Source organism: Rhineura floridana, chromosome 2 (genome assembly GCF_030035675.1).
Source record: "Rhineura floridana isolate rRhiFlo1 chromosome 2, rRhiFlo1.hap2, whole genome shotgun sequence".
NCBI lineage: Eukaryota > Metazoa > Chordata > Lepidosauria > Squamata > Rhineuridae > Rhineura > Rhineura floridana.
Window position 1 is genome coordinate 46120381 of NC_084481.1, and position 26793 is coordinate 46147173.

At 39.1% G+C, this 26793-nt stretch overlaps 1 protein-coding gene across 6 annotated transcripts in view; it reads left to right on the top strand.

Moving 5' to 3' along the window:
• LRP2 (LDL receptor related protein 2) overlaps positions 1 to 26793 on the top strand; it is a 221166-nt gene that overhangs the window by 87709 nt on the left and 106664 nt on the right. For 5 of the 6 annotated variants that reach the window (XM_061608563.1, XM_061608564.1, XM_061608567.1 and 2 more), the window contains 20 exons: positions 1075 to 1298; positions 2447 to 2653; positions 5241 to 5443; positions 7122 to 7259; positions 7955 to 8158; positions 8813 to 9005; positions 10762 to 10887; positions 11705 to 11835; positions 12895 to 13032; positions 14078 to 14359; positions 15053 to 15292; positions 15945 to 16064; positions 17222 to 17338; positions 18358 to 18735; positions 19377 to 19391; positions 21100 to 21348; positions 22559 to 22770; positions 23825 to 24009; positions 24830 to 25058; positions 26400 to 26577. In XM_061608563.1, the coding sequence (XP_061464547.1) occupies positions 1075 to 1298; positions 2447 to 2653; positions 5241 to 5443; positions 7122 to 7259; positions 7955 to 8158; positions 8813 to 9005; positions 10762 to 10887; positions 11705 to 11835; positions 12895 to 13032; positions 14078 to 14359; positions 15053 to 15292; positions 15945 to 16064; positions 17222 to 17338; positions 18358 to 18735; positions 19377 to 19391; positions 21100 to 21348; positions 22559 to 22770; positions 23825 to 24009; positions 24830 to 25058; positions 26400 to 26577 (3769 nt within the window). The remainder of the gene's footprint in view (positions 1 to 1074; positions 1299 to 2446; positions 2654 to 5240; positions 5444 to 7121; positions 7260 to 7954; positions 8159 to 8812; positions 9006 to 10761; positions 10888 to 11704; positions 11836 to 12894; positions 13033 to 14077; positions 14360 to 15052; positions 15293 to 15944; positions 16065 to 17221; positions 17339 to 18357; positions 18736 to 19376; positions 19392 to 21099; positions 21349 to 22558; positions 22771 to 23824; positions 24010 to 24829; positions 25059 to 26399; positions 26578 to 26793) is intronic. The other variant, XM_061608565.1, reaches the window with a different exon arrangement.

Below are 26793 nucleotides of genomic sequence, written 5' to 3' on the forward strand. Positions count from 1 at the left end.
AGATTTTTCTCTGTTGTCGTTTTCATTATCTCCTTTGAGACTTGTGTGCAAATACGTTGGTCTAGGTTGGTAGAGGCAATACTACCATCAAGTATTACATAAACAAGTGAGGTACAGGAGGCTATGCCAAGAGGCCATTCCGCTGTGGTACTGGTGCTGCACCCTTAATATCTTTCCAGTAGTGGTTTGTTCTGGAGACTGGGAAATCTCACACATACCTTGAGAGAGCAGATGTGATGGTCCACAAATTGTCTTGAAACATCTTAGGTGCCCAATCATTTTTACCAATTTTTGGACATCTTAGAGATTGATCTTTTTACCAACAGATACAACAGAGTGCCATTTTTTTTTTTTTTTTTTGCAGTTAAGGAGGACAGGGTTACCTGTCTGTGAAGGATGTGTTTCAGATCCAGTGTTGAGGCTTATTGCTTTATCTGTTACAAACTTTTCAATTGACAGTAGAGATATGTGCAGATGGCCTCTTGAAATTCTCCACCGTTTGTGGGTTTATTATTGGCGGTGGCAGTAGGTGATTTATTTATTTTTGCTGCTGCCTGGCCACCATTTTGCATCCACAATGCCCCAGACTTAGTGTCATTCTAGGGCATTTTGTGTGTGTGTGTGAGTATATATTGTAGTGTGGGTGGGAGTGGTGAATGGTGGCCATCACAAAAAGATTGTGGAGAATATTCAGAGAAAAATTCTGCAAAGTGTGTGTGTGTGTATGTGGGAAAAAAATCTCAGAAACTTTCTCAGAAAAATGTCCTAAGAAATTTTGGATTTCATCCATAACTATTTTATATTGTTTTATATAACCCACCTAGATTTTTTTTATTAAATGGTGTTTAAATCTTGTTAAATAAAAATAAAAAGGAATTGGGGGAATTCCCATTGTAGAAGGAAGAAACTGTTTAATCGGGAGCTATACATTTACATTCAGCTAATATTTCATAATTCCTCTCAGACATAAGTGTTACTCAGAATTTTACATGCAAGAAGTTTATTCCACATTAAAGTGGCACTTACAGTATGTCCTGTGAATGTCCATCATTGTAATTCAAACTTTATTTTCAGGTTTTTTCAGTTGATATTGATGGCTCAGGTATCCATGAAGTTTTAAATGTTTCAGTTGATGCACCTGAAAACCTTGCTGTGGACTGGATTAACAACAAGCTATATATAGTGGAAACCAGTGTCAACAGAATTGATATGGTAAATTTGGATGGAACTAATCGTGTAACTCTTATTGCTGAAAGTTTGGGAAACCCTAGAGGAATAGCTGTTGATCCTACTGTTGGGTAAGTAATAATGCTGAATAAAACATAATTCCTTTCATTTGTAAACTGTAGAAGTACAACTTTTTGAAATGTGACAAACTGTGGAATAGATATTAATATGAACAGATGTAGATGTGGAACTTTTAGCTCCTGTTCCTGCCCTCTTGCAGAGTTGTATTCTTTTGTTTATATTCCTTTCCTCATTTCTGCTGCAACTGCTGTCATGAACAGCAATACTGGAATTCTGATATGAACATTTTGGTGAATCCAGAAGAAGAGAAAGAAATATGTTGCAACTTCCTGTGTTTATGTCTGTGGCTGGGGATGGCAGGCAACTCCTTAGCACTTGCTGCAGGGTCAGTACCTAGGAAAGATAGTGTTAAACATAAAAACAGAGGCAGTGGCATCTAGTTATCTCTTATGTCACATCCACACCATGCGTTTAACACACATTGAAAGCACATGGCTTCCCCCCAAAGGATCTTGGGAACTGTCGTTCTTCCCGGAGCTACCGTTCCCAGCACCCTTAACAAACTACAGTTCTTGGGATTCTTTGCAGGAAGCTGTGTGCTTTACATGTATGGTGTGGGTGTGATCTTACTAAGGTCTTTTCACAGAGAGATTTATTACCAATTAGTATAACCACACTGCCATCTCAGATGAGACCTAGTTTTGCTCCAATTTAGAAAGTGAAACCTATAACCCATCTGATAGATATATCCTCAGAGCTCTGTTGCATTAGATAATCTATATTATAACTCTTGTAGTAGATTGGGGCCTAGGGTTCTGTTTGCTATAGCTTAGGCCACATTATATACAAAATGAGCCTGTATATAAGCTGCTGGGAACTGGTTTTGCAGTGGTTCTGCACGAGACAGATGGCATTGCTGGGGAGACCCTTCATGCAATTTGGGAGGACTGATGTGATAAGATTTTGTATAATCCCCCTTATAGAGCTGCTGCCATTTGGAAGCATTTCCTGGTGGCTGGTATAACCTAGGTATAACATAAATAGGTCCTTCATTTCTTTTCTGCCATTGAAACTCCTGCCTTGGCCAGTGTGCAGAGTGGTTGTCCTGGTGCTGTCTGGTGCTGCAATACTATTTGTAGTATTTATATGAAGACTGAAGGACACTCAATAGAATTTTTTTTCTTTTTCTCTTCTATAGTTATTTATTTTTCTCAGATTGGGATAGTCTCTCTGGTGATCCTAAAGTGGAAAGAGCCTTCATGGATGGAACAAACCGCCTAGATTTGGTTAAAACAAAATTAGGCTGGCCTGCTGGGATAACTTTGGATATTGTGTTGAAGAGACTTTACTGGGTGGATAGCCGATTTGATTACATTGAAACTGTAACTTACGATGGTCTACTGAGGTGGGAAGTTTTAATTAATACATGTACTATGGCTTGTTCAAATAATAAACTTTTTAACAATGTGAGTTGTGTAAGAAAAATAAAAGTGTTGTACAGCGGTATGGATTTCCATTAAATCCACACAGGATTATAAAGCTAATGAGTAAATATGTTAAATTATATTATGAAACCTCTGATTCTTAGGTATTTACCCCTGTCCCTAGATCTATGAGTAGTAACAGGCCAAGGGTAGGTAATATGGTGCCCTCCAGGTGTTGTTGGGCTACAACTCCTGTAATTTAAAAATAGAATAAAAATAAATAACTAGAATAAAGAAAAATAAATAAATTTCTGACAGTGCTGGCTAGGGCTGATGGGAGTTGTAGTTAAACAACTGAAGGGCACTGTGCTGGGTGCCCCTGGGCTAGATTATTAAAAGAAAAGTGGTAGGCTCTCCCTTTTGCATGCATTGATCCTTAGAATATTGATAAGAGAAACGGATATCCCTGCTTTGTGTGTGTGTATCCCTAGAATGCTTGTAGAAGAGCGGGAGGTTATGTCAGTGCATATGTTGATTTATATGTTGTTAGTTGTGGAGGGGCTTCAAATGTTGATCCTGAGATGATTGGTAGGAATGGGGAAGGGTATCCCTGCTCCAAGTGTTAATCCCTAAATATCTAACTCTGCACAACTGCTATATGCAGAGAATTTGCATCATCATCATTATTATTATTATTATTATTATTATGCCGCCACTTCTGTCACACTAATTTCATTTACAACAGAAAACTTCATTTTTTAAAGTCATGCTGCTATCTTTGTTTTTCCTTGTAATCTGGACTTTTCAAGGCCATTTCCACAGTTTAGTCAACCAAGAATGCAAATAGAATAATCTTTTCCCCCTCTAAGATAAAAAGACTATTACTTATTGCTGCACAGAGGTTCAAATGTAACATTTCTTCTAGAGTGCAACTGTTCCTTGTTTATTACTGTAAACATAAGAGATGCTTCAATATAAGCAGCATATTCCAAAATAACATAGGAGTATGCCATTTTAATGCTTAAATTCCAGTTCACTTGGATATATACTATAACAGCAGTTCTTCTGACACATAGTCTTGCTTCAGGGTTAATGCCACAGTCAATATCCAAGTACAATAAGGCTACCCATGGCTACTAACTATGATGGCTATGTTCTACCTCCACTGTTCTACCTTCGCTATTGGAGGCACTAAGCCTCAGAATACCAGTTGTTGGGAATCACAGGTGGGGAGAGTGATGTTGTGTTCAGGTCCTGCTTGCAGGCTTTTCCCAGGTATCTGGTTGACCACTGTGAGAACAGGATGCTGGACTAGATGGGCTTTACACCTGATCCAGCAGGCTCTTCTTATGTAAAGTAAAACAGTTAAATCAGCTGTCGCCAACCTGTCACCCATGGCACTTGCGAAGGCCTTCAATGGCACCCCCCTCAGGTAGGCCAAAACCTGAGCTTTCATTTTTTTAAAAGTCCTTAGACCTTATAGAAAGAATATTATAGAGCAAAATTATAGGTAACCTTCTAAGAGATTTATGTGAAATGAGCCAGCTTAGCTGCTCCTGCCTGTCAATGTTTTTAGCCAATGAGCGAAGTTAGAGCTGTGATTGGTAAGTGAATTGTCTAGATACCAGGCAATAGGAATCTCTGGGATCCTAAAGTCTTTTTTCCTAGTCTTCGGAATCGCCATAGTTTGCCCTTCCTTTTCCCCTAGCAATCAGGATGCATCTTTCCTGTGCTGGGTTCACCTGAGATCAGGTAGTGCCTAGGAATTATTTTCTGCAAATACTACTACACAATAAGTTAATGTAAATGAATGTTAAAAAATGTCCCCCAAAGGCACACATGAAAATTTTGCAAAGAGGTTTAGATATGTCTCCTACTTTGCGGGAGCTAAAGACCAGGGACTCATTAAGAATTCTCTATATAATTCACTTATAGTACAATGGTATATATTTCTACTCAGAAATAAGGCTCTTTGTGTTTAATGGGGCTTGCTTCCACTTAAGTGGGTACAGAAGGTAGCGTAGGCGGGATAGCATTGGGGAAAACAGGGTTCCTGTGCCTTTAAAAGTTGTATGTCAGGCAGAAATTCATGCTATTCCTAGTATGGAAATACAATTCTGGGTCAAGCTTCACAATGATCACACTTTAATTTTGACTTATGCCACACACCCATGGCAGCCATTTGGTGTTAAGCCAAAATTTCTCTCAAAATTTGAAATGTGCCCTCCAGTCCAAAAAGGTTGGTGACCCTTAAGTTAAATTGATTTTCTTGGTTTGAGCCCATTAATCCCCCCTTTTAAACTAATGTAGGTATGTGTGTGTTTCCCCACCACCACCTTCTTTAATGCACTATCCTTAACCACCTCCTCAGCTTTAAATAGTCCCAATATTCTTTCTCCTTTATGATTTTTCTTCTGTGGTAGTCAGTGTACATATTTGTTTACAGTCCTAAAAGTCAGTTGCTAAGTTACTTGTGAAGTTGGTTTATCAGAGATGAAATGTAATAATGATCTTGTGGACTGTCAGTCTTTATTTTCAGTTTTTTAAAAAATTTCTGGCTCAAAACAGGAGAACAGTAGCTCATGGAGGCTCGTTAATTCCACATCCTTATGGAATAAGCCTTTTTGAACACAGTGTATATTTTACTGACTGGACAAAGATGGCGGTGATGAAAGTGAATAAATTTGCGGATTCTAACCCACAAGTTATTTATCAGTCTTCCTTGCGTCCGTACGGAGTGACAGTTTATCATGCTCTCAGGCAGCCATATGGTAAGTCATATGAGAGAACCAAATGAAATAACCTCTTTAAACTTGCAAAAGATGAAATTGGATGCCCTGTTGTGGGTTTGCCTGTAAAAAAAGTTATGATTTGTTTATTTATTACATTTATATGCAACCTTTTCCTCCCAGGAGCTCAAAGTAGAGTACATTGTTCTTCTCTCCCCATTTTATCCTCACAACAACCCTGTGAAATAGGTTAGGCTGAGAGATAGTGACTAGCCCAAGATCACCCAGTGAGTGTCATGGCTAAGTGGAGATTTGAACCCTGGTCTCCCAGGTCCTAGTCTAACACTCCAACCATTACACCACACAAACTCGTAACAGATAACTATGTTGTGTGCCTAGACATGGATGATGTCTATTCAGTTGCTTCTTTTTGTTCTGAAAGGTTTCAAAGAATTGGGTATAAGCAAACAGATGTAAAGCAGGGTTGGCTAACTACATTTCCCATCATCTCTTACCATTGTCTGTGCTATCTGAGGCTGATGGGAGTTGGAGTCCAACAACACCTGGAGGCCCACGAGTTCCTCATCCCTGATGTAAAGGAATCCTTGCACTTGTATTGGAAGAAACCCAATGGAAGTTGTAGCAGGATTAGGACAGGGAAGAGCTTATCTAGCAGTTTGGGCCACATGTGGATTATTCTCCTTGATGGATTTGGTCACATACTTGCTGTCAAAGGTAGCAGCACTGTCAGGTCTGACATCACTGCGAACCTACTGGGCTTGGGTTGATAGCTAGGAGACTAATTCCGAGCATCTTGTTCTATCTTTCAGGTGATCAGTGCTGTTAAAGATGGCAGTGCTGATCATCTCTTGGGATGATCCTTATGTGCAGCAGCATGTGTGTGGCTCACTCCTCTACAAGAGGATTTCCAAGCTTCACCCAGCCTCAGAAGTATGCATTGACATTTAGGGAGAAAAGGCACATTTATATTTAGGAATTTCTTTCTTTCTTTCTTTCTTTCTTTCTTTCTTTCTTTCTTTCTTTCTTTCTTTCTTTCTTTCTTTCTTTCTTTCTTTCTTTCTTTCTTTCTTTCTTTCTTTCTTTTGGCAGACTGTTCTAACTACTCATAAAGGTGAAGGGACTTTTCTGTATTAGCTGGATCAGAATGAATGCATTTCAGATGAATTAAGTGTGAGGCAGCCTCTCATTCAGCTAGTTATGCAATTCAAGTCCTGGGGGTGGGAATATTCAGTGCTAGTCAGAATAGACGTCTTGAAGTTAATGGACATGACTAACTTAGTTTCGTTAATTTCAGTAAGTCTGCTCTTAATAGTTGAATACAGCCCATTATTTTCAGTAGGAGAGATCAATGTGTTTAACTTTCCCTTTGAAATCAGTGGGACTTAAATGTATTTGGCATGTAGAAAGAAAAATACATACTTTTGAAACCACATGTTTGAGTCTGTAATATCCTTAGTATCCTTAGCTATGTTTGGGTTTGGACTGTTCTGAAATCTGAATGGAGTTGAAAAATGTCAAATGTTTTCTAAGAGGCACTTAACATGAGTTAGAGGAAAGATGATATTTTTCCCTAATGTTCTGTGTGTACTTAGGTGAAAAATACTTATGAAATTAAAAACAACAACATCAAAACCTAACATTTGATTATGTTTGGTAAGTCTGTAACTGTAACTATATATATTTCTTTTACTTACTCCAGTAAGAAACCCTTGCGGTGGTAATAATGGATGTGAGCAGATCTGTGTCCTCAGTCACAAAACAGATAATGATGGTCTTGGCTATCGTTGCAAATGCACATTGGGCTTTGACTTGCACACTGATGGACGACATTGTATTGGTAAGGACTTAGGGTGACTCTCTTCAGTAATGGTTCTGTGGATGGTTGCATTCCTGTTTCGTTGTATGTAATCCTCACAGCTGCTGTGTACCATTGTTAACAAAGTGCACAGGGACATCTTCATCTTCCCATAAGCATGGCATGCATGTTTCCTACATTCCCCAAAAGTACTCCATGTGGTAGAAACTGTTATATATAGAACATAGGCCCATATCTGCTGCCCATTCCAGGCCCTTTTGCATCCAGTACTGATTTCAAGAGGGACTTATAAGGGTAGGTGGGTTCTGTTGTCACCTAGAGCAGACAGAGTTCCATTGCTGGGTTTAGCCCTTATTGTATTTATTTATTAATTATATTTATATCCCATCTTTCTTCCATCATGAAACTCAAGGCAAGGGTACCTAAGTTTCCCATGCAATGGAGGCATTACAAACCTGCTTAGTTTCAGCAGGTTTGTTGTATAACATGCCTTAAGACTGGATACTTGTTATGTTTCTGTATGTGCCTTATTAGAATTTTCCATCCTGTCCTTTCACTTTTAATTGAATTTATATTTTCTGGTATCATGTTTTCATACCGGTAACAGCAGTTTTCTCCTCAGTTACTTTTTTAAAAGCTCTAACTTCAACTAAGCATTATTTTATGCACATTGGAGTCTTAAAGTAAGTGCATTTTTTTGTTCTTTTCTCTTACAGCTGTACAACAGTTTCTGCTCTTCTCATCCCAGCTAGCTGTGCGCGGAATCCCATTCAATCTTTCCAGCCAGGAAGATGTGATCATTCCTGTGACAGGGACCCCTTCCTATTTTGTTGGGATTGACTTCTATGCCCAGGAGGACACCATCTTCTATTCAGATACCATTAAGGACATAATTTATAAACAAAAAACTGATGGGACAGGTAAGATGGAAAACTCTCACTTTTGAGTTCCTCCTCTACCTGTCTTAACATCTTCAATTGGTGTGTAAGGGGGGGATGGGTAGCAATCTCTATATCCTTAATATGTCACAGTAGTTGAAATAATCCATTTCTACATTTTTGTATACTGAAAGGGAAGATCTGGCTCCATCTTGTTCAGGAAGAAGTGCTAGAACACAGATCACATTGAATCAGGTTGCAAAAGAAAATTGCTGTTTTGAATAAAAACCCCACCACCACGACAACCGCACTGACTTAGGAAAGCACTTTGAAAATTTGCTGTGTTTACATATGTGGCTGTCTTATACAGAATAAAACAATGACCCATCTAGCCCACTGTTTGCTTTGACTGGGAGCAGATCGCCAGGACCTTAAGCCTGAGCAGGTTCTCAGTTCTGGTAACCCAGTTCCTTTTAACTGGGAATGTCAGAGATTGAACCTTGGATCTTTTGCACGCTGATAACATTTTCTACCACTGAGGTATATCCCCCCCTTCACTGGCCCCTCACTTTGGGGATAGCAGAAGGGAAGTGGTTAAATTGACACACATTGTTAACTATTCATTATATAAAGCTTAATGTGCAAGTTGCCCATTTTCCTTTTAATATATTTGTATCTATTTTATATAAACACTAGGCAGGGAAATCCTTGTAGCCAACAGAGTGGAAGCAGTTGAAGACTTGGCTTTTGATTGGATCTCCAAGAATATCTATTGGACAGACCCTCCATATAGGAGCATTACTGTCATGAGGCTGGCAGATAAATCAAGACGAGCTATTGTTCAGAATTTGAATAATCCTCGTTCAATAGTGGTTCATCCTGTTATTGGGTAAGTCTCAGAACTGAACTGTGTGTTCAGAAATATGAGCCCTCAGGTGAGGCTACCACTTTAGAATGCAGATAATGTACCATGTGTCAGAATGCTTCTCTGTGTCAAAAGTTCCTGTCTGTGGAAAGTTTAAATGCTGGAGAAAAGATTTCTAGCTTAGTTTTCCACATGTAGGAATTTTTAAAATAAAAATGTGAGTGTGTATTCGAACGTGATTCCACCTGCATTCTGAAGTGATACAGTTGTAAAAAAATTATACCATATGATATTTTGAAATCTGTAGATTGGCTCCATTTTTTTTGTTGTGTGTGGGCTTTTTTTTAGAGGCCATGTAGTTTTGTATTCCAAACATACCTTTTAATGCATTCAGTCCAAGAATCTCCTTTTCCCTCCTAATATATTTTCCTTCATTTGGGCTTCTCCCCCTTCCCCTTGTTGTCCTGGCAGTAGTTATAACAACCAGAGCAAAACACAAGATGGTACAAAATCAACACAAAAGGGGTATTCAGCAGAATTATCTATATAAAAAAAACAAGAAGTGTTTGTTCTGTGCTCTTTTTTTGGATTGGAACAGACCTTATTGCAGCTTAAGAGTTACTGTTATCTGTACAGTGTTATCTATATAAAGAACTCCCTTTGAGGAGTGTTAGAGCATGCCTTTCACTTACCTAGTCTCTGATATCCAGTTATGAGGGCCAAATCTTGACCTGAAGTTTTTGCTCTGTAGAGCAAAAATAACCTATTTCAGAATGTGAAGCCCATGTGAATTTTATTATCATGGTTATGCTTACTGCCTCTGCTGATGGGGGCTTCATCTCCTGGCACTTGGCTACAGGCCAGAGTCGGTTTCCATTCACTCTGGATGAGAGGCTAATTAAAACTCTCTCCAAATGTTTTCTTTGGTTTGTTCAACAGAAGGACCTTCCTCCTATTGATTTCCTGCTTTCCTTATTGCTTACTGTTCATGGATGAGCAGCGTTAAGCAATAGGTTTTTATTTACTGTTATTTATTCATAGTGGATGGGGAGGGAATTTGTAGCAGTATAGCAGATGACTGCTTCTTCATTGATAATAAAATGTAAATGAACAAAGTTACAGCTTAATTTTAATGCAAATTGGTCATTTTGATTGAATTCTGAAGGAGAATTTTGGATTGGATTTCTGAATGAATATTTTCCTGCAGTCTAATTGCATTTTAATAATAATAATAATAATAATGTTGGATCAAGACATCCCTAGGCAATTTGCACTAATTCCCCCTTGCAGCCCCTCACCCTACCCAAAGAAATGCTCTGCAGGGTCAGGGAGCCCTCTGAAACAGCATAGCACTGGGGGCTGCAGGGGGAATGAAGAACTGACAAGCATCACCTACCTATCCCTTCTTCCAGTGTAGCATGCTGTAAAATCTGCTTGGGGGAAATCTGGATCCAATCCTTTATTTCTTTATTTCTTTATTTAATGTTTGGTTCAATCCAGTTTTATTTATTTTAGCCATAACTGTTAACAAGAACAAGTGTCAAAACAAAGTAACTACTTACACAATAAATCCAACCAATTATGGAACAGAAGCAAAAAAGAGCAACTTAAATTATTTGTTAAGAGCCTAAAAGCACTGGACATTGTGCAAAATATATCAGAAACATTAAAAAAAACCAGTACACTGAAGCAAAATGTCACTAAAAGGTAGCTTTTGGTTTGAGGGTTGGGTTTTTATTACATTGATGGTCAGTTTTAGGTATTTCCTTCTTATTTTCAGATACATATTTTGGACAGACTGGTTCCGTCCTGCTAAGATCATGAGAGCTTGGAGTGATGGATCACATGCCTTACCAATTGTGAACACAACACTTGGCTGGCCTAACGGCTTAGCTATTGATTGGAGGTAAGAAATAAATTCAATCTAAAATTTGTTTGAGCAGATGTTCAACCATCAGTGCACATTGAAAGAACATCCTTCACACTACAGCAAATGCAGCAAGAAGATTACCAGTTCTTCCACAGTGCTGATAGTGGAATCATTTTCTTGCAAACTGCAGTTTTTTTAGTTTTCCATCAAAAATTGAAAAAAAATAAGATTGTAGGGAAGTAACATCTGAAATACCTTTCTGAACATCAGAGTCAGATGTTCAGCTATGGCTGAGCTGAAAGGGCTGGGGATGGCACTTTAAGGCTTTTGTTTGCTGTGAAAATGCTTTCTTTCAGGGTTTTTTCTTCAGGGGTTACTGAGAAAGACTGAAAGCGTTCACCCATCCGAAGTGAGGGCAGTGCTGATCCAGAAAACATTGCCCTCAGTTTGAATTGGCTTTGTACCATCATCATGTATCCAAATCTGAATGGCTGTAGAGTATCATCACCCTTGCCATATGGGTCCCAAATGGCAGGGAAGACTTCCCAGAAAGAATTCCCCTTGAAAAAAATAGTTCCTAAACAGCTACCAGTTGGGCAGTAAACAACTAGCAAAAATAGTAAACAGGCTGACAGTAGGCAGATTCTGAAATATTTTCTCCTCCTAGTGCCAGGTGTTCATGGTAGAATATTTGGTACAGCCTTGTTTACAATCTGTACTTATCAAACCTCCACTGAGATGAATAGAGGTTAGATGGGAATGTTTTTCAGTGGAAGATACTCTCAGTCTGCATGTCTCAAAAAGCGAACTGACTATCTGTAAAAGTTCAAATAAAACTTTGTCATTTTTTCAGTTCCTTAAGACTTTACTGGGTAGATGCCTTCTTTGATAAAATTGAGCACAGTACCTTTGATGGATTAGACAGGAAGTCGCTTGAACGCATTAATCAGATGACACATCCATTTGGTCTCACTATCTTTGGAGGTGAGTATGGTATGAAAACATATATACATGGAATCACTGAAGTCTTTAGTTTCTCACAATATGAAAATCCACAACAGCTTTTTGGAATATAGCTCACAAGACTTTGAAGTGCAGGTTTCCTATGAAAAGATTGTTTTACAGCAGGGATGGGGAACCTGTGGCCTTCCAGATGTTGTTGGACTCCAGTAGCCCCAGGCAGCATGGCTAAAAGTCAGGGATGATGAGAGTTGCAATCCAAGACAGCTTCAGTTTACAAGGTTTTATTTCCTCACCTGCTTTTTCAATACACATGCAGAGAAGCAGATAGAAAATTCAGGTTTCAAACTTACATCTGACTCCCTTGACCATACAAATGCAGCTTTGGCAATTTTCTGCCTGGTTTATAATAACATCTTTTAAAAATGTGAATAAGGGAAATAATCATGTTGGGAGCAGTCCTGAAACTCCCTGTTCTAAATGCAGTTTTTGTTGCTTGCTCGTAAAAATTCAAAGGCTTCTCCAAAGATCTTATTCATAGTTGCCTCTTTCTGGAGCAAATATTTGGAGGAATTGACTAAACCCCACATCACACATTCATTTTCAGACTGAATTTGTCTCTAATTTGGGCTCCTTCTGGGAGGAAGGGTGAGAAATAAATGAATGAATGAATAATTTGGTACATCATCAACTGACCCTGTGTGGTATTACTTTTGTTATATGCAAGAAGAAACTAATGCTTTAGGAAGAGTTTAGAGTGAGAATTCACTTGGATCCTAACTCCCATAAGTGGATTTCTCCTGAAAGAACAAGCCTTTCTTGCTACCCTCTTCTCTGTGCCCCATTCCAAAATTTGTTCCTTATGGTTGGGGGAACTTGTAGAACAACTTGTGTGTGGGGGGAGGTGAATGAGCAAAAGGTGTACAGAAATCGCCCTCGTACACACACAAACAGAATTGTGCCTCAGCTCCCATAGGGTACTTTTGGGTCCAAACATTTGCCCAATCAGTTTAGGGACATGACCGCTTCTATTGTTCATATAGAATAATGAGCTTGTGATGTTTTCCTTTGGGGGTGTTGCAGGTTATGCATACTTTACTGATTGGAGGCTTGGTGGAATAGTTCGGGTTCGAAAGTCTGATGGAGGAGAAATGACTATTATTAGGAGGGGAATCAATAATATCATGCATGTGAAAGCATATAATGCTCATTCTCAAATAGGTAAGCATATCTGTGGTACTTATACAAGGATAAGCACCAGGATTACATTTTAAATTCTTCTAAACGTTTTCAGATGTCTTCAAGTTTTGATTGAAATTTCTTGATAAGATAGGTCAGCGTCAGCTTTTTCTTTCATAATATGTACTGCTACAGTTCACTTAAGTATAGATGTGTCTGCTTGTGTTTGTAAACTTATGCTATTGTGCCCTCCAGATGTTTTGGACCACAACTTCAAAAACATCTGGAGGGCATACAGTTGTCTGCAATAGACTAACGCAATAAAATGATGGGGATATTTGATAAAAATGAGTGTTGACCAAGCAGCAACAACTGTTGGAGAGAGATATCTGACACTTAGTAGCTCACCTGCTTTAACTAATGAAGGAACAATGTGTATCTTGTAGCACATCATATGGGGTGCATGGTTCACCTTTCCATTCTTCTTTTAGCACTCTATAGTCTGGATTAAGTAGACCAAAGGTAGCCAACTTGATGCCCTTCAGAAGTTTTGGACCAAAACTCCCATCATCTCTGACCATTGGGCACACTGGCTGGGGCTGATGGGAGTTGTAGTCCAAAACATCTGAAGGGCAACATGTTGGCTACCCCTGATGTAAGCTATGGAACCATTTGTGTGGCAATAGTGAAGGAAGGCGCTGCCATAGGGTTGGAATAGATAATTTGGGCTTCATTTTAGTACTTAAATGCATATTCTTTAGCTTAAATAAATATTTAGCTTTAGTAGATTGTATTGAAAGTAGTGAGACTCTGCTTTAACCTTTGAAAGGTACTGATACAAAAATCTTTTAGGAAAGGAATCCAGTTAGATTTCAACATTGAAGTCCGATTAATTTCACTGGGTGAAATTTTCAGTACGTGCTTAATTCTTCCATTGAAATCAGTGGACTTAGAAGTGCTTTGCTTTGGCTGGATCGTGACCTTAATTTTCATCTTTTACAATCTTTCATTCTTCAGCAAGGGGAGTATTTTTGAACTGTTTCTGTGGTGTTGCAAACATATTAATATTTCATGATATTTTTTGAAGGCACTAACTACTGTAATAGAGCAACAAATCCCAATGGAGACTGCAGTCACTTCTGCTTCCCAGTACCTAATTTTCAGAGGGTTTGTGGCTGCCCCTATGGAATGAAGCTGAGTTCTAATCAGCTGACTTGTGTTGAAGATCCATCCAATGAGCCACCCACTTTACAGTGTGGTTCATATTCCTTTTCTTGTGGCAATGGAAGGTGTGTACCCAGGTACTATCGATGTGATGGTGTGGATGATTGCCATGATAACAGTGATGAACAGAACTGTGGGTCCTTAAGTAAGTATTCTTTGCATCTCAAAAAAACAGCACTGCTTTTGTTAAAAAAGTATTTAATTGCAGTACAGATCCTTGCATGGAAGGAATTCAGCTCTTGAGTTTATAAAAAAAATGACCATATTTTGTTAATTAATTTTTGTGGCGCCAATTGCATTGTAAGTTTAGCATCCATTATATGGTTTTGGAATGAAGAGTGCATAAACATGAAAACTTATGGCAGATCTATTTCATGGGATTAGCTTTGATCTCATTGGCCTGATTCACACATTATGACTTTTTAAGCCATTGTTTGTTTAATAAACTAAAAGTTAACCAAATGTTGTCCCACAAACAAACCATTGTTTGCTTCTCCAAAGAGTGTTTTGTTTTCCAGCTGCTCTTGCCTCATGGCTGTAGGTTGGTGAGAGGCTGGGGTGAGATAAACCATAGTTAAGGAAAGGTGCTGGATTGACACATAATGTTAAGCCATAGTTAAAACAAAGTAAGATTTGTAAGCCAACAACAAACCAAAGCTTCAGATCGTGATTTGTTGGCAATGAAAAAACCACAGATAAACTCATGGTTAGGGTTTACTCATAACACAAAGTCATGGCTTAATAAACCATGGTTTATTCTATTCTTAGTGTAATTGCAAGGAAGGCTGTTTTTGGTGACATTCTAATGCAAACCTCAACATTTTATTTTCTTCTTTAGACAATTCCTGTGCCGCATCGGCCTTTACCTGTAGAAGCGGCCAATGCATTCCTAGCCGGTGGCGGTGTGATAAGCATAATGACTGTCTTGATGGTAGTGATGAATTTCAGTGTCCCACACAGGGCCCTACCTCATGCCTTGCTGCCTTGTTCACCTGTGATAACAGCAAGTGTGTTCCCAGAATTTGGCTATGTGATACAGACAACGACTGTGGTGATGGATCAGATGAAAAAAACTGCAGTAAGTATTCAGATAGGAATGATGGAGCATTGTGCTTCATCCTTATCAGGAATGTGCTTTCCTACACCAAGAGCCTTTTTAAAAAACATGTTTATTTATTTTCTTACCTTCCCTGCCTTTCATGGAACCCAAGGTGATGTACATATGGTTCTCATCCAGGCACTGACTGGTCCCAGCCTGTTTAGCTTCAGCAAGATGGTGGCCTTAAATACCCCGAGCCACCTTCAAAGTGGTTGCTTTTGTTTCTTTGCTACCCAGCTCCTACCCAGCACTGGCTGAAATCATTAGCACAGTTATTAGTGCGTAAATCCTAGGTAGGGCTGGGAGTGATTCTTTCCTGAAAGCCTGAAAATTGCTGCCAGACAGTGTTGATACTACTGAGCTTGATAGACCAGTGGTCTCACTTGGTATATGGCAGCTACCTATGGTTCTGTTTTGTTTCTCTGCTAAGCTAGTTGCACTTATATTGAAATCGATGGGACTGAAGTCATTATGAACTTGTCCCACTGATTCAATGAGATTTTTCTTCTGAGTATGCCACCCATAGCGTTGCTCTATAGTATTCTTCATAGTGTGTTAATTTAAATAGGGTTTGGAGTGGGTGTTGGGGAGATATATTAAATTGGTGTCTGTTTTTATGTTGTCTTCATAGCTTTCACGGAGACATGTGAACCTGGTCAGTTCCAGTGTCCTGATCACAGGTGCATTGATCCAATTTATGTGTGTGATGGTGACAGGGATTGTATAGATGGAGCAGATGAACATGATTGCAGTTAAGTATCAGCCCCCTCCCCACCTCCTCAAATAAATCAGTTTATATATGGGCTTTCTTTACTACTGTCTCAGTGTAGATGTAATCATTTTTTTTAAAAAAATAATTTTTAAAAGTTTCTTCTTGGGGGAAAAAGTGAACGGTCTTATTTCATGTTGTCACATGAATAGAATTAGGCCTGGGAGACATGGATTCACATTAGAGATGCTTGAGGTTTTCATTTGGTCTGCATTTTTAACAAGCCTGGTTCAAACTCCCTGGACTAATACATGGATTGGAACAGTTATCTTTTCGTTTGTGTACATCTCCAAATTTTACAGTACAATCGTTAGCTCAACAATGTCCCAAGATGCGTACAAAAGGGCATATATTTTACATTAAAATGCATACTTCAGAGTAAATGATATATTTTTTAAAAAATTGAACAATAATGCAAATTTTTGCGCAACTTGAAAACAAATCACAGATTAATGCAGAAATTACTTATGAATGAATACATGCAAAATTGACATGGACAGGAAATAGAAAGTCGTTTCCAGTGTTAGTAATACTCAGCGTAGACCCACAAAATTAATGGACATGATTAATTTATGTTCATTAATTTCAGTGGATCTACTCTTAGTAGAAGTTACTTGGATATAACCCTGAAATACCTACCCCTGGTTCAAATCACAGTTCAAAACTGGCCTTAGGTAAAAATTCTGCCTCAGTTTCTCCCCTGTGTCAAATGGGAATGATAGCAATATTAACTCATCAGTTATAAAGAGTAGTGGGAGAAAGAAACAGTGTTACATGCACTGGTTATGCTAGATTGGAGTGGGTATACATTTGTTATAATTGAAAAAATATGAAATGTACCCACAATAGTTTAGAGAAATTAATTGTGCTCGAATTAGTCTCATACTTCCTCAGTATGCATGGCATTTGTTCTATGGGCTCAGGAAGAAAAGAATATAAGGAATATCTTTTAACCTTCAGGAAGCTCTTGTATTTCAGAGAAACTTGTGATGCAATCATACATCCTATTCTCTAGAATTCTCAGAGAGATATATTTTGTTGTCTGCCACTGCCTACCACGTTCTCACTCTGTAGTATCACTACTAAGAAGCTTTTTAGCTCCTGCCCCTGAAACCTAAGATAATTCTTTTTTATTGTAGTCTACAACTGTAGTTCCAACGAATTTAAATGTGCAAGTGGAGACCAGTGTATCAACAATTATTATCAATGTGATGGTGTCTTTGACTGCAATGATCACTCAGATGAGGCTGGTTGTCGTAAGTACAATATAAGCAGGGCTTGCCCAAGACATTTTGCTGCCTGAGGCAGAACAGCAAATGGTGTCCCCCTCCCCAAGTTAAATTACATAGTGCCCAAGGCCAGTCAAATTATTTTGGTACTGGAGGCAGAAAATCCCAAGAAAACCTTTTGCAAGAAAAATACAGCAATGATAAATTGAATAGCTAACAATTTGCTGCACTTTCATGACACCCAAAATACATTGCCTGAGGCAGCCACCTCACTCTGCCTAATGACAGGACTTGTCCTGTATCTAAGAACTGATAAGCTTCTCTGTTACTCGTGAAATATAATGAACAAGAGTTGAAAACACCAGCTGCAGACAAGCTGAGATGTCTGCAATAACTCAGCTTGAGGCACATAATAAAGTAATCTTCTCCAGTGACAATATGATGTGGGTTAGATCACACATCCCTTGTGAATCCAAATTTGAGTCGGGATTTTATTTTAGTGAACTGATTGTGTGTATAACCTTAGAAACTACATGTACGATTCAAACATTGAAATCAAGAGTTTTCCCGCTAGCCTAAATGAAATATCATTAGATTCAAAGTTTTGTTTTGTTTGTTAAAGAGAAAATATCAACACCGTGGAAAATAATGGCAGCAAGAGAGAACTATATTTCAACAAATGAAAACAGATTATGACTACAAAACATAGAAAGAGCATACTTGCTGTTTCAAATATCGAATGGCAACATTCTGTATATATACATTATAATATGCGGAAGCGTTGCTATTAAAGAATAGCAAAAGTATTTAATTGTTGAATTTTTGCTGTCTGCTAAGTGTTCCCAACCCATGATATTAAATGGAATTTGGGCTAATTTCTTTGAGCAGCAATATCATTCTGTCTGTTAAGGAAGGTCCTATTGCAGCTCCTATTAATTTCTGAAGATCTGCTGCCACTCATGTAAAAAATGAATGTGTCAACAATGTTTGCTTTTCCACAAACATGTGGATTCTCTCTCCCTTATACTTTATTTGACTTGTTTCAGCTACAAGGCCACCTGGGATGTGCCATCAGAATGAATTCCAGTGTCAGTCAGATGGTAACTGTATCCCTGCCAACTGGGAATGTGATGGACACCCTGACTGTGTGGATGGCTCAGATGAGCATCACAGATGTCCACCAAGGACCTGCCCTCCTTCTCTTTTCCACTGTGATAATGGAAACTGCATCTATCGTGCTTGGATCTGTGATGGTGACAATGACTGCAGGGATATGAGTGATGAGAGAGACTGTCCCACTCAACCTTTCCGGTGTCTCAGCTGGCAGTGGCAATGTCCGGGCCACAGCATATGTGTAAACCTGAGCAAAGTATGTGACAATCTTGCAGATTGCCCTAATGGAGCTGATGAATCACCCCTGTGCAGTAAGTTGCATTTTTTAAAAAAACAACAACAGGGACGTCTGCAAAATCCTATGTGTTGCAGTGTTGCACAGTCCAGGAAAATATAGGTTCAGACTAGTCTACTTCACAGGGCCACTGTGAAGATAAAATGGGGAAAATGATACATGTAATCCTGAAGGAAGAATGGGATACCAATATAATACATTTTTAAAAACATGTAAAGTACCATGCCACAATGAAGTGTAACATCTTTCACTTTGACATTGTTTGTATATTAATTGTAATATCTGAAGTTGTCAGTTTGCATGGTCCCACGATAAATTGCAGGTCTTTTGCAGTTGTGCAAGACTGTGAGTCACAGAGGTGCTTCAGTTGAGTTTGTTGAATATGTTTCAAACTTGTCTGTTTATATCTTTAGATACATGTTAAATTTAGCATCTGAGATTGGAACATAATCAGTAGTTTCTTTTAATTTAAAATTAAAATCCATTCGGTCTTTAATATTTTCTATATTTCTAACTTTTACCTGGTATTAATCTTTTAACTTGCAAGCACTCAGAAGTCGTGTTTGTGATTATTACTGTCAGTGTTGATTTACACTTAATCATAACTTCTTTCTTTCTTTCTTTCCTCCTTTTTTTCTAATCAATGCACATTCTCAGATGAGCCTCAGCCAGGTATGATCCTAAAGCATATTAGATTCATACTGTTATACCACATTTCGTTTGTTAACAGCGGGTTTGTTTACAAAAACAGATATACCTGAGATGGTTTCAAAGATTGTTGATTGAGGTTTGTTTTTCTGAACCAACAAGCTTTATTGGGGGCAGTTGAGATGTAAAGGAAATCCCTGAATGTTTTAGCCATATATTCCTTCTCTTGCTAGCTCAGCTAACAGTATTCTTTCAGGAAAATCTCCACTTCACTTACCTCTGTATCTCCAGGATCCAAAAGGGTGTGGCCTGTGTGCATGCAGAAAAAGTGCCTCCACTTGTGCACAGGAAGCCAGTCATTTTTCCATTCCAGCTGTAGGCTCTTATGTCACATCAAATATCTCATTTGAGAGTCCCCCAACATTCAGGAACATTGTTTTTTGGTGGGGAGGGATGGTGGTCCCCCAGGCTGATAGAGGAAAGGGCTGCTTAAAACCTTTGGTACATGCACACCACACCCAGTCCTCACAGACACAGTCACTTGTCTCAAGGGGATGCAAAGGTGAGCCAGCTTTGCATTCATGCTTGTTGCAAATTGACATACTGAGTTTGCTAGGCAAAAAAAAGCAAACAATAACAAAAACCCAGATGTAAACTACGCAAGACCTGTGTTCTTCTCTCAGCACACCTCATTATGTAAATAAGCATCAAATTATAATTCCTAATTCTGGTATTAAACCATCCCATGTTAATGTAGTGGGAGGGGATAAGCAATCATCAGTTTTCCTGTTATTGTTGGTAAGTGGTGGAGAGCCTGTGGCCCTCCAGATGTTGCTGGACTCCCAACTGCCATCATCCTCAGTCAGGATAGGCAATGGTTAGGAATGGTGGGAGTTGGAGTCCAGCAACACCTGGAAATCTCTAGGTCCCCACCTCTGCTGTTAAAGAATAGATTTTCCCCAGTAGCAGAGGAATCTACTTGTCAGAGTATATCAGTATGTTCAAAAGGATGATGAAGTAAAAAGCAAATTATTTTGGCATCACATCCCATAATATCCAGTAGCATATACAACTCACTTGGTTAAAACAACAGCTGGTAGTCATTCGTTTTTCCAGCAAAGGATTTGTGGTTCATGTGTGGAAACTGCAGCTGGGACTTGGAAAGAATGTTTTCTTCATTAATCTAAAAAAGTCAGCATGGCTTTCTTTTTATTAGTTTTCTTCCTATGCCATTTAAGGATTCTGAACTTCAGTTGTAATTTTGAGAGGCCTGTTAACTGGTGATATTTTTCAAAATCTTTTTCTACTTTTGGTGCCACACAGATGGCATTTCAGTAGTGACAACCCATGGAAAAAGCAGCCTCCCATATCAGCTATAATGTACCGGCCAAATTGGCTCAGGATTTACCTAAAGCATGTTAGTTATATAATGGACAGATCAGTATACAGTCCTTTTATATATAATGTATTTAGACCTGTGGCCCTCTAGATGCTGTTGAACTCTCATCAGCCCTAGCCAGCACGACCATTGATCAGGGATGATGGGAGCTGGAATCTTGCAACACCTGGAGGGGTCACAGGTTCCCTATCGCTGCTTTAGTGCTAAAGAAATTGCCTACTCCTACAGGGTAGCGGGCTCTGCATTTTCCATTTGTTATGACATCATTCTTATATATATTAGTGGAGATGATTCATACATGTTGGCTTATCTCCCTCTCCCATTTATTTACAGACCAGGAGAGCTGTTCAGATAATAATGCAGGCTGCACACATGAATGCATTCAAGGCCCCTTTGGAGCTCAGTGTTCTTGTCCCTTTGGATACCAGCTCACCAATGACTCCAAAACCTGTGAAGATATTAATGAATGTGACCCTCCAGGGCTTTGCAGTCAACACTGCCACAATGAAAGAGGATCTTCTAGGTGTTACTGTGATGAAGGTTATGTGTTAGAGCCCAACGGGAAGAGTTGCAAAGTTGCAGGTGAGGAGTAAGTCCATACTGACAAGGCACAAATAGATACCCATGTCCTGGCCATTTGTTATAAAGCTATCCTGTTGCCCTCTACTTGGCAAGAGTTTGTCCTTTGTAAGTCATTTAAGTATATGGTGCTTGCTATTAAGGTAGCAAGGAGGCAGGTTAGTAATTGCGGCCACCCTGCTGATGTTATTAAATCAAGTTGAGTTGTGCTCTAAAGATGAAGTAATATAAAAATACATTCGAGCTGATGGGACTACCAGGACAGAATATTTGTTCAGTTTCCCAAGGTTTTCCATTTAAATTCAGTTCTTGTTCTGTCCTTTGTATCTGGGTCCTAGAGAAAATTTTTTGTCACCTATTATTCAGCTGTATTTGGATTGAATGCCCCAGAAAGTGGTAATAGCTGATAATCAGTTGTTTATTATGTATTTGGTAGTGTAGTTTGCACTGGCAGCTAAGAAGCTGCATTCTTGCTACACCAAGAATAGTAATTTATAAACATCAATCCTTAAGATCTGAGGATCTGATCCTTCCTAGAGGATGGCAAAAATGGGTTAGTCCCATTGAGTATTTATATATTTTTTAATAAAAATTAAAGCACTGTATTGGAAATTTTTCTTAATGTATTTGATACATTGTAAAGGCCTTTGGCTATTTACAATAAAGTTTATGACTGACTGAAATTCAGTTGATAAAAATTAGCATGCAACCTTTGTCATATTTATTTATACAGTGGTGAAACTCTTCCATTGACTAGGAGCCCCACCCCCAGTGAATTATAACGTTTCAGTGTAGGGGGCCTAAACCATTTCTGTCTACATGGCAAAGAACTGCTGCCCAACTGGAATGTATAGAACATCTATGTGCTGTTTTCTTCACAGTGCTCACCACAGGGGTATGAGTAGAACATTCCCATTCCTGTTTGTAGAGCATAGGAAGTTGTCTTATACCAAGTTGGGCCATGGAGCCCATCTACCACAGCATTATCTACACTGACTGGCAGCAGCTCCCCAAGTTTCAGAGAGGGGACTTTCCCAGTCCTATCTGGATATGCCAGGGATTGAACCTCTGCATGCAAAGCACATGCTCTGCCCCTCCTGTTAACAGCCCCTCCTGTCATGAAATGATGCCTCTACTAATCCACGGTAGCAATTTTATGAATGGAATAACTGCAGCAGTTAATGGTTTGTTTTTTACTTGCCTGTTTTTGCAGAATTTGGGAATCTTCTCTTGCTGGTGGCAAGCCGTAACCAAATTGTTGTTAACAACATAACTTCTCATGCCCAGCACATTTATTCTTTGGTTCGAGATGGAAGGAACATTGTTGCAGTTGATTTTGATTCAGTTACAAATCGAATCTTTTGGTCAGATACCACACAGGATAAGATTTGGAGTGCATATCAGAATGGGACAAATAGAAAAGTAGTAAGTCTCTCACTGAATGCAGACACTGATCACATCTTCTGATTACATACAGCTCCTATGTCTGCTCACCTCCTCACTCATAGTTACTCCTTTTCAGATGTCCGTCCAATGCATGGATGTTGAGGTGGTGGGGCCAATGATGGCACATGACACTGGGGGCAAAGCCAGCAGTATGGCCCTGCTTCTTAATAAATGAATTAATTTTCTTCATACATATAATGCATTAAGGGATCTATATTCTCATTAATGGCATTATTTGCATTCCTTGACTGGGTAGTGCTGAACAAAGACATGGGAAGCACACATAGACTCATTTCTCACAGTGTCCTGGTGCAATGCCGTTATATGTACTGTTGGGAGAGGGTGGGAAATGGAGCTCTGTTATGCATTATGGAGATACTCCTGCACGACTACTATATGTGGCATACTTGATAGATCTCTGTATTAAAGAGTTTTTGCTTGTTTATTTCATTTCTGTGCCACGTTTTAATCTATAAGGGTCCCAGATGGAGGTTACATTTTTTCTTGATGCTTGCATGTTTTTGTCTGAATCAGTATATCAGGGTTTTGTATAGTACATCAATTTTACTTTCAGCATGCTGCTGTGTAGATTCTTACCCAATATAAGAAAAAGCGCTCAAAATGCATAGAGCACTATATTGCCTATTAAGTAAGTAATAGTGCCTGTGATTTTGGTTTTGTTTTGTTACGCTTTGCTGCTGCGGAGCCAGTCCTCCTGCTTTTCCTTGATCTATTAATATGTCTTTAGTATTACTCAAATAATCTCTAGGTATGAGACAGAGAACTATTTCCGCCATAAACCCATTTGTTTGTAGAAGTAGTTTTAGGGTAGCAATCAATAGTTTTATTTCTGTGAGTTACTCTCTTGGGGAACATGGGTTACTCGGTTTAGCTCTTTTGCTTTCCTTTGTTTTGTTTAATTAATAAGAACAAAATTTGCCCGTTTTCTCTTCCATAGAATTTTCATCAATTTTCCTCTTTGGCTGTAACAAAGTACAAGAGCACCAACCAGTTTCTTCATTACTTTTGACAGGTGTTTGACAGTGGTGTTACTGTAACAGAAAGCATCGCAGTGGACTGGGTAGGCCGCAATCTTTACTGGACAGACTTTGTTCTTGAAACAATCGAGGTCTCCAGACTTGATGGGAGCCACAGGACCATGCTGATCACTGAGAATGTAACAAACCCAAGAGGACTAGTGTTAGATCCCAGAACAGAGTAAGGTTTTCTGTTTTTGTTTTTAAATGCACCTTTGGTTTTCAGCACCCACCATTTTATAATTGTTGAAATGTATTTCCTGGTGACATGTAGGTAGATAGGATATTTGTTTCCTTTTAACAGGCAATGCAGCAAATAATCACTGAATGAAGAAGCTCTAACTTTATGTTATATCATTATTAGTTAGTATTCATAGGAGGTGTAGTATTCAAGTCACTTGACTGCATTCCCAAAGGTTGTCTGTTGAGGTCTCCTAGAAATCATGTCCAGAGCTTACTTACAGCAAAGTACACAGATTGAAATCCATAGCTCATTTGGGTTATGGATCAGACTGTCTGTCCCATGCCACTTGGTCACCTCCATTTTATCCCATTATTAAGCAGTTCCTTATAGATGTTTTATATTAAAGATGTTTTTACTGTGTTATCACTTCTTGGTTGCCACCCTGGACTCCTTTTGGGAGGAAGGGCAGCATATCAATTTAATAATAAAAACTCTTGTTGTTCAAGGTGCTTCATGTACATTATCTAGTTGCAATCTTTACAACAACCCTTGAAGGTTAAGTCAGTATTATTGTCCCACATATTACAGATTGGGAGGGAGGGGGACTGAGGCTAAGAGACAGTGACTTGCCTAAGGCCACCTAGTGAGTCCATGGAAAAGGCGAGATTTGAACTGGAAACTTCCTGATCCACAGCTCTGTGTCTTAGCCCCTACACTATGCCAGCTTTCGCTATATCGAAAACAGTCTTTGACATTTCTAACTGTACAAATGTTGCTGTTGTTGTTGTTCTGAACATTAATCAGTTGCTTTCCACAGTGCCCACGTGATGTTCTGGACAGACTGGGGTCGGAATCCTCGAATCGAAAGAGCAAGCATGGATGGCACATTACGAACCACAATAATCAGTAATAAGATCTATTGGCCCAATGGACTTTCCATTGACTACCCAAACAAGCTGCTGTATTTTGCAGATGCTTATCTTGACTACATTGATTTCTGTGATTATAATGGAAACAACAGGCAGCAGGTGGTGGCAAGTGACTTGGTAAGAAAAGAAAATCAAGCTAAGGTGGAACATGGTTTACAGCAGCCTTTCCCAACTTTTGGGTCCCCAGATGTTGCTGGACTACAGTTCCCATAATTCCTGACCATTGGCCATGTTGGCCGGGGCTGATGGGAGTTGTAGTCTTGCAACATCTGGGGACCCAAAGGTTGGGAAAGGCTGGATTACAGTACCATGCAAATGTTTTCTGTGCTGTGGTGTGGTGAGTCAGCAGTCTAAATGAGTCTTCTGGATGAGAAGGACTTGCATTCAAGACTCTCCTATTCAAGTCTGACATCTGGGCTCCTACTGAGCTCCTGCTGGGAGGAAGGGCGGGATATAAATTTAATAAATAAATAAATAAATCTATCCAGTACACCACAAGAGATTTCTGAAGCCAGTATCATATGTCCTAGTTTGAAGTCACATAAAAAGCCCTGTGACTTGCTATTTAGTCATGTGGTGCAGTGGCATGTGGGAAGGAGCACAGGACAGGACTAATATATGCCATGTAGATGTGGCTTAAAGGGTGACGAAGAATCCTATAGAACTAAAGAATCCTAAAGGCAAAGACATTTGCTCAGTTCAGACATCACAAGAAATCATGATTTGTGCTTACCATAGTTTAGAACACAAATGATGATTTCAGTTTCCAGATGGACAGGCATACATTCCAGAGCTGTTTTTCATTTTCTGCTTTGAACTCCCATCACTAGTTGCAGTGGCCTCCAGAGATATAGCAATACCTTTAACTATTAGTCAGTTCAGACTTTATTCCAAACAATAGCTGGCATAAAACATGGGTTGCAAACTTGCTTCAAACTATGGTTTCTACTTCTGCTGTGCTGTTTTGGCTACATAGGTGTGGACAGACAGGCAGGCTGGTTCAGGGCACTGAAATCCCAGTGAGGTGTCATCAAGGCACCCTAGGAATAAATTGCTAGTCATCTTGTCAGTAGGCTCTTCCTGCTTCCTCCCACTCTGGCAACTGGGAATCTGGCTCTTATAAGATCAGAGCTTTTAATTCTACACACAGGAGAGCAGAACTGAGTAGTGAGGCTTACATAATTTCTCATTCATAATTTATCAGGTCACAGAAAAAACTATTGAGTGGTATTCAATGCTACTGTGCTACTCAGGGTAGACCCAATGAAGATAATAGACATGATTAACATAGGTTCATTAATTTCAGTGGGTTTACTCTGAGTTGGACTGCGTTAAATACCACCCTATACCTGTGAATACATATCAATTAAGACCGTCTGTACTATGCCACTTCTGGATAATAAAAACAACAGTAATAGCAATAGTGATAATGAAAGTGAACCTTTTGCCATTTTTTAGGTATTGCAGCATCCTCATGCACTCACTCTCTTTGAAGATTTTGTATACTGGACTGACCGATACACTCACCGAGTAATTCGAGCCAACAAGTGGCATGGAAGAAATCAAACAGTTATGAATTATAATATTCACCAGCCTCTGGGCATTGTTGCAGTACATCCTGTGAAACAGCCTGCTGGTAAGCTTAGCCAGCTTTTGCAACAGAAAAGCAAACCATGCAGTGTACAGATTAATAAATGTTAAGAATGTTTTCAACACATCAGCTACAGTGGTGGTCAAACAGTATTGCTTTTGTTCTGTATTGCTTTTAAAGGGTTTTTTATGTTGTTGTACACTGCCATGATGTTTTTCTCAAGCAAGTGGAATATAGATACTTTTATAAACAAACAAACTG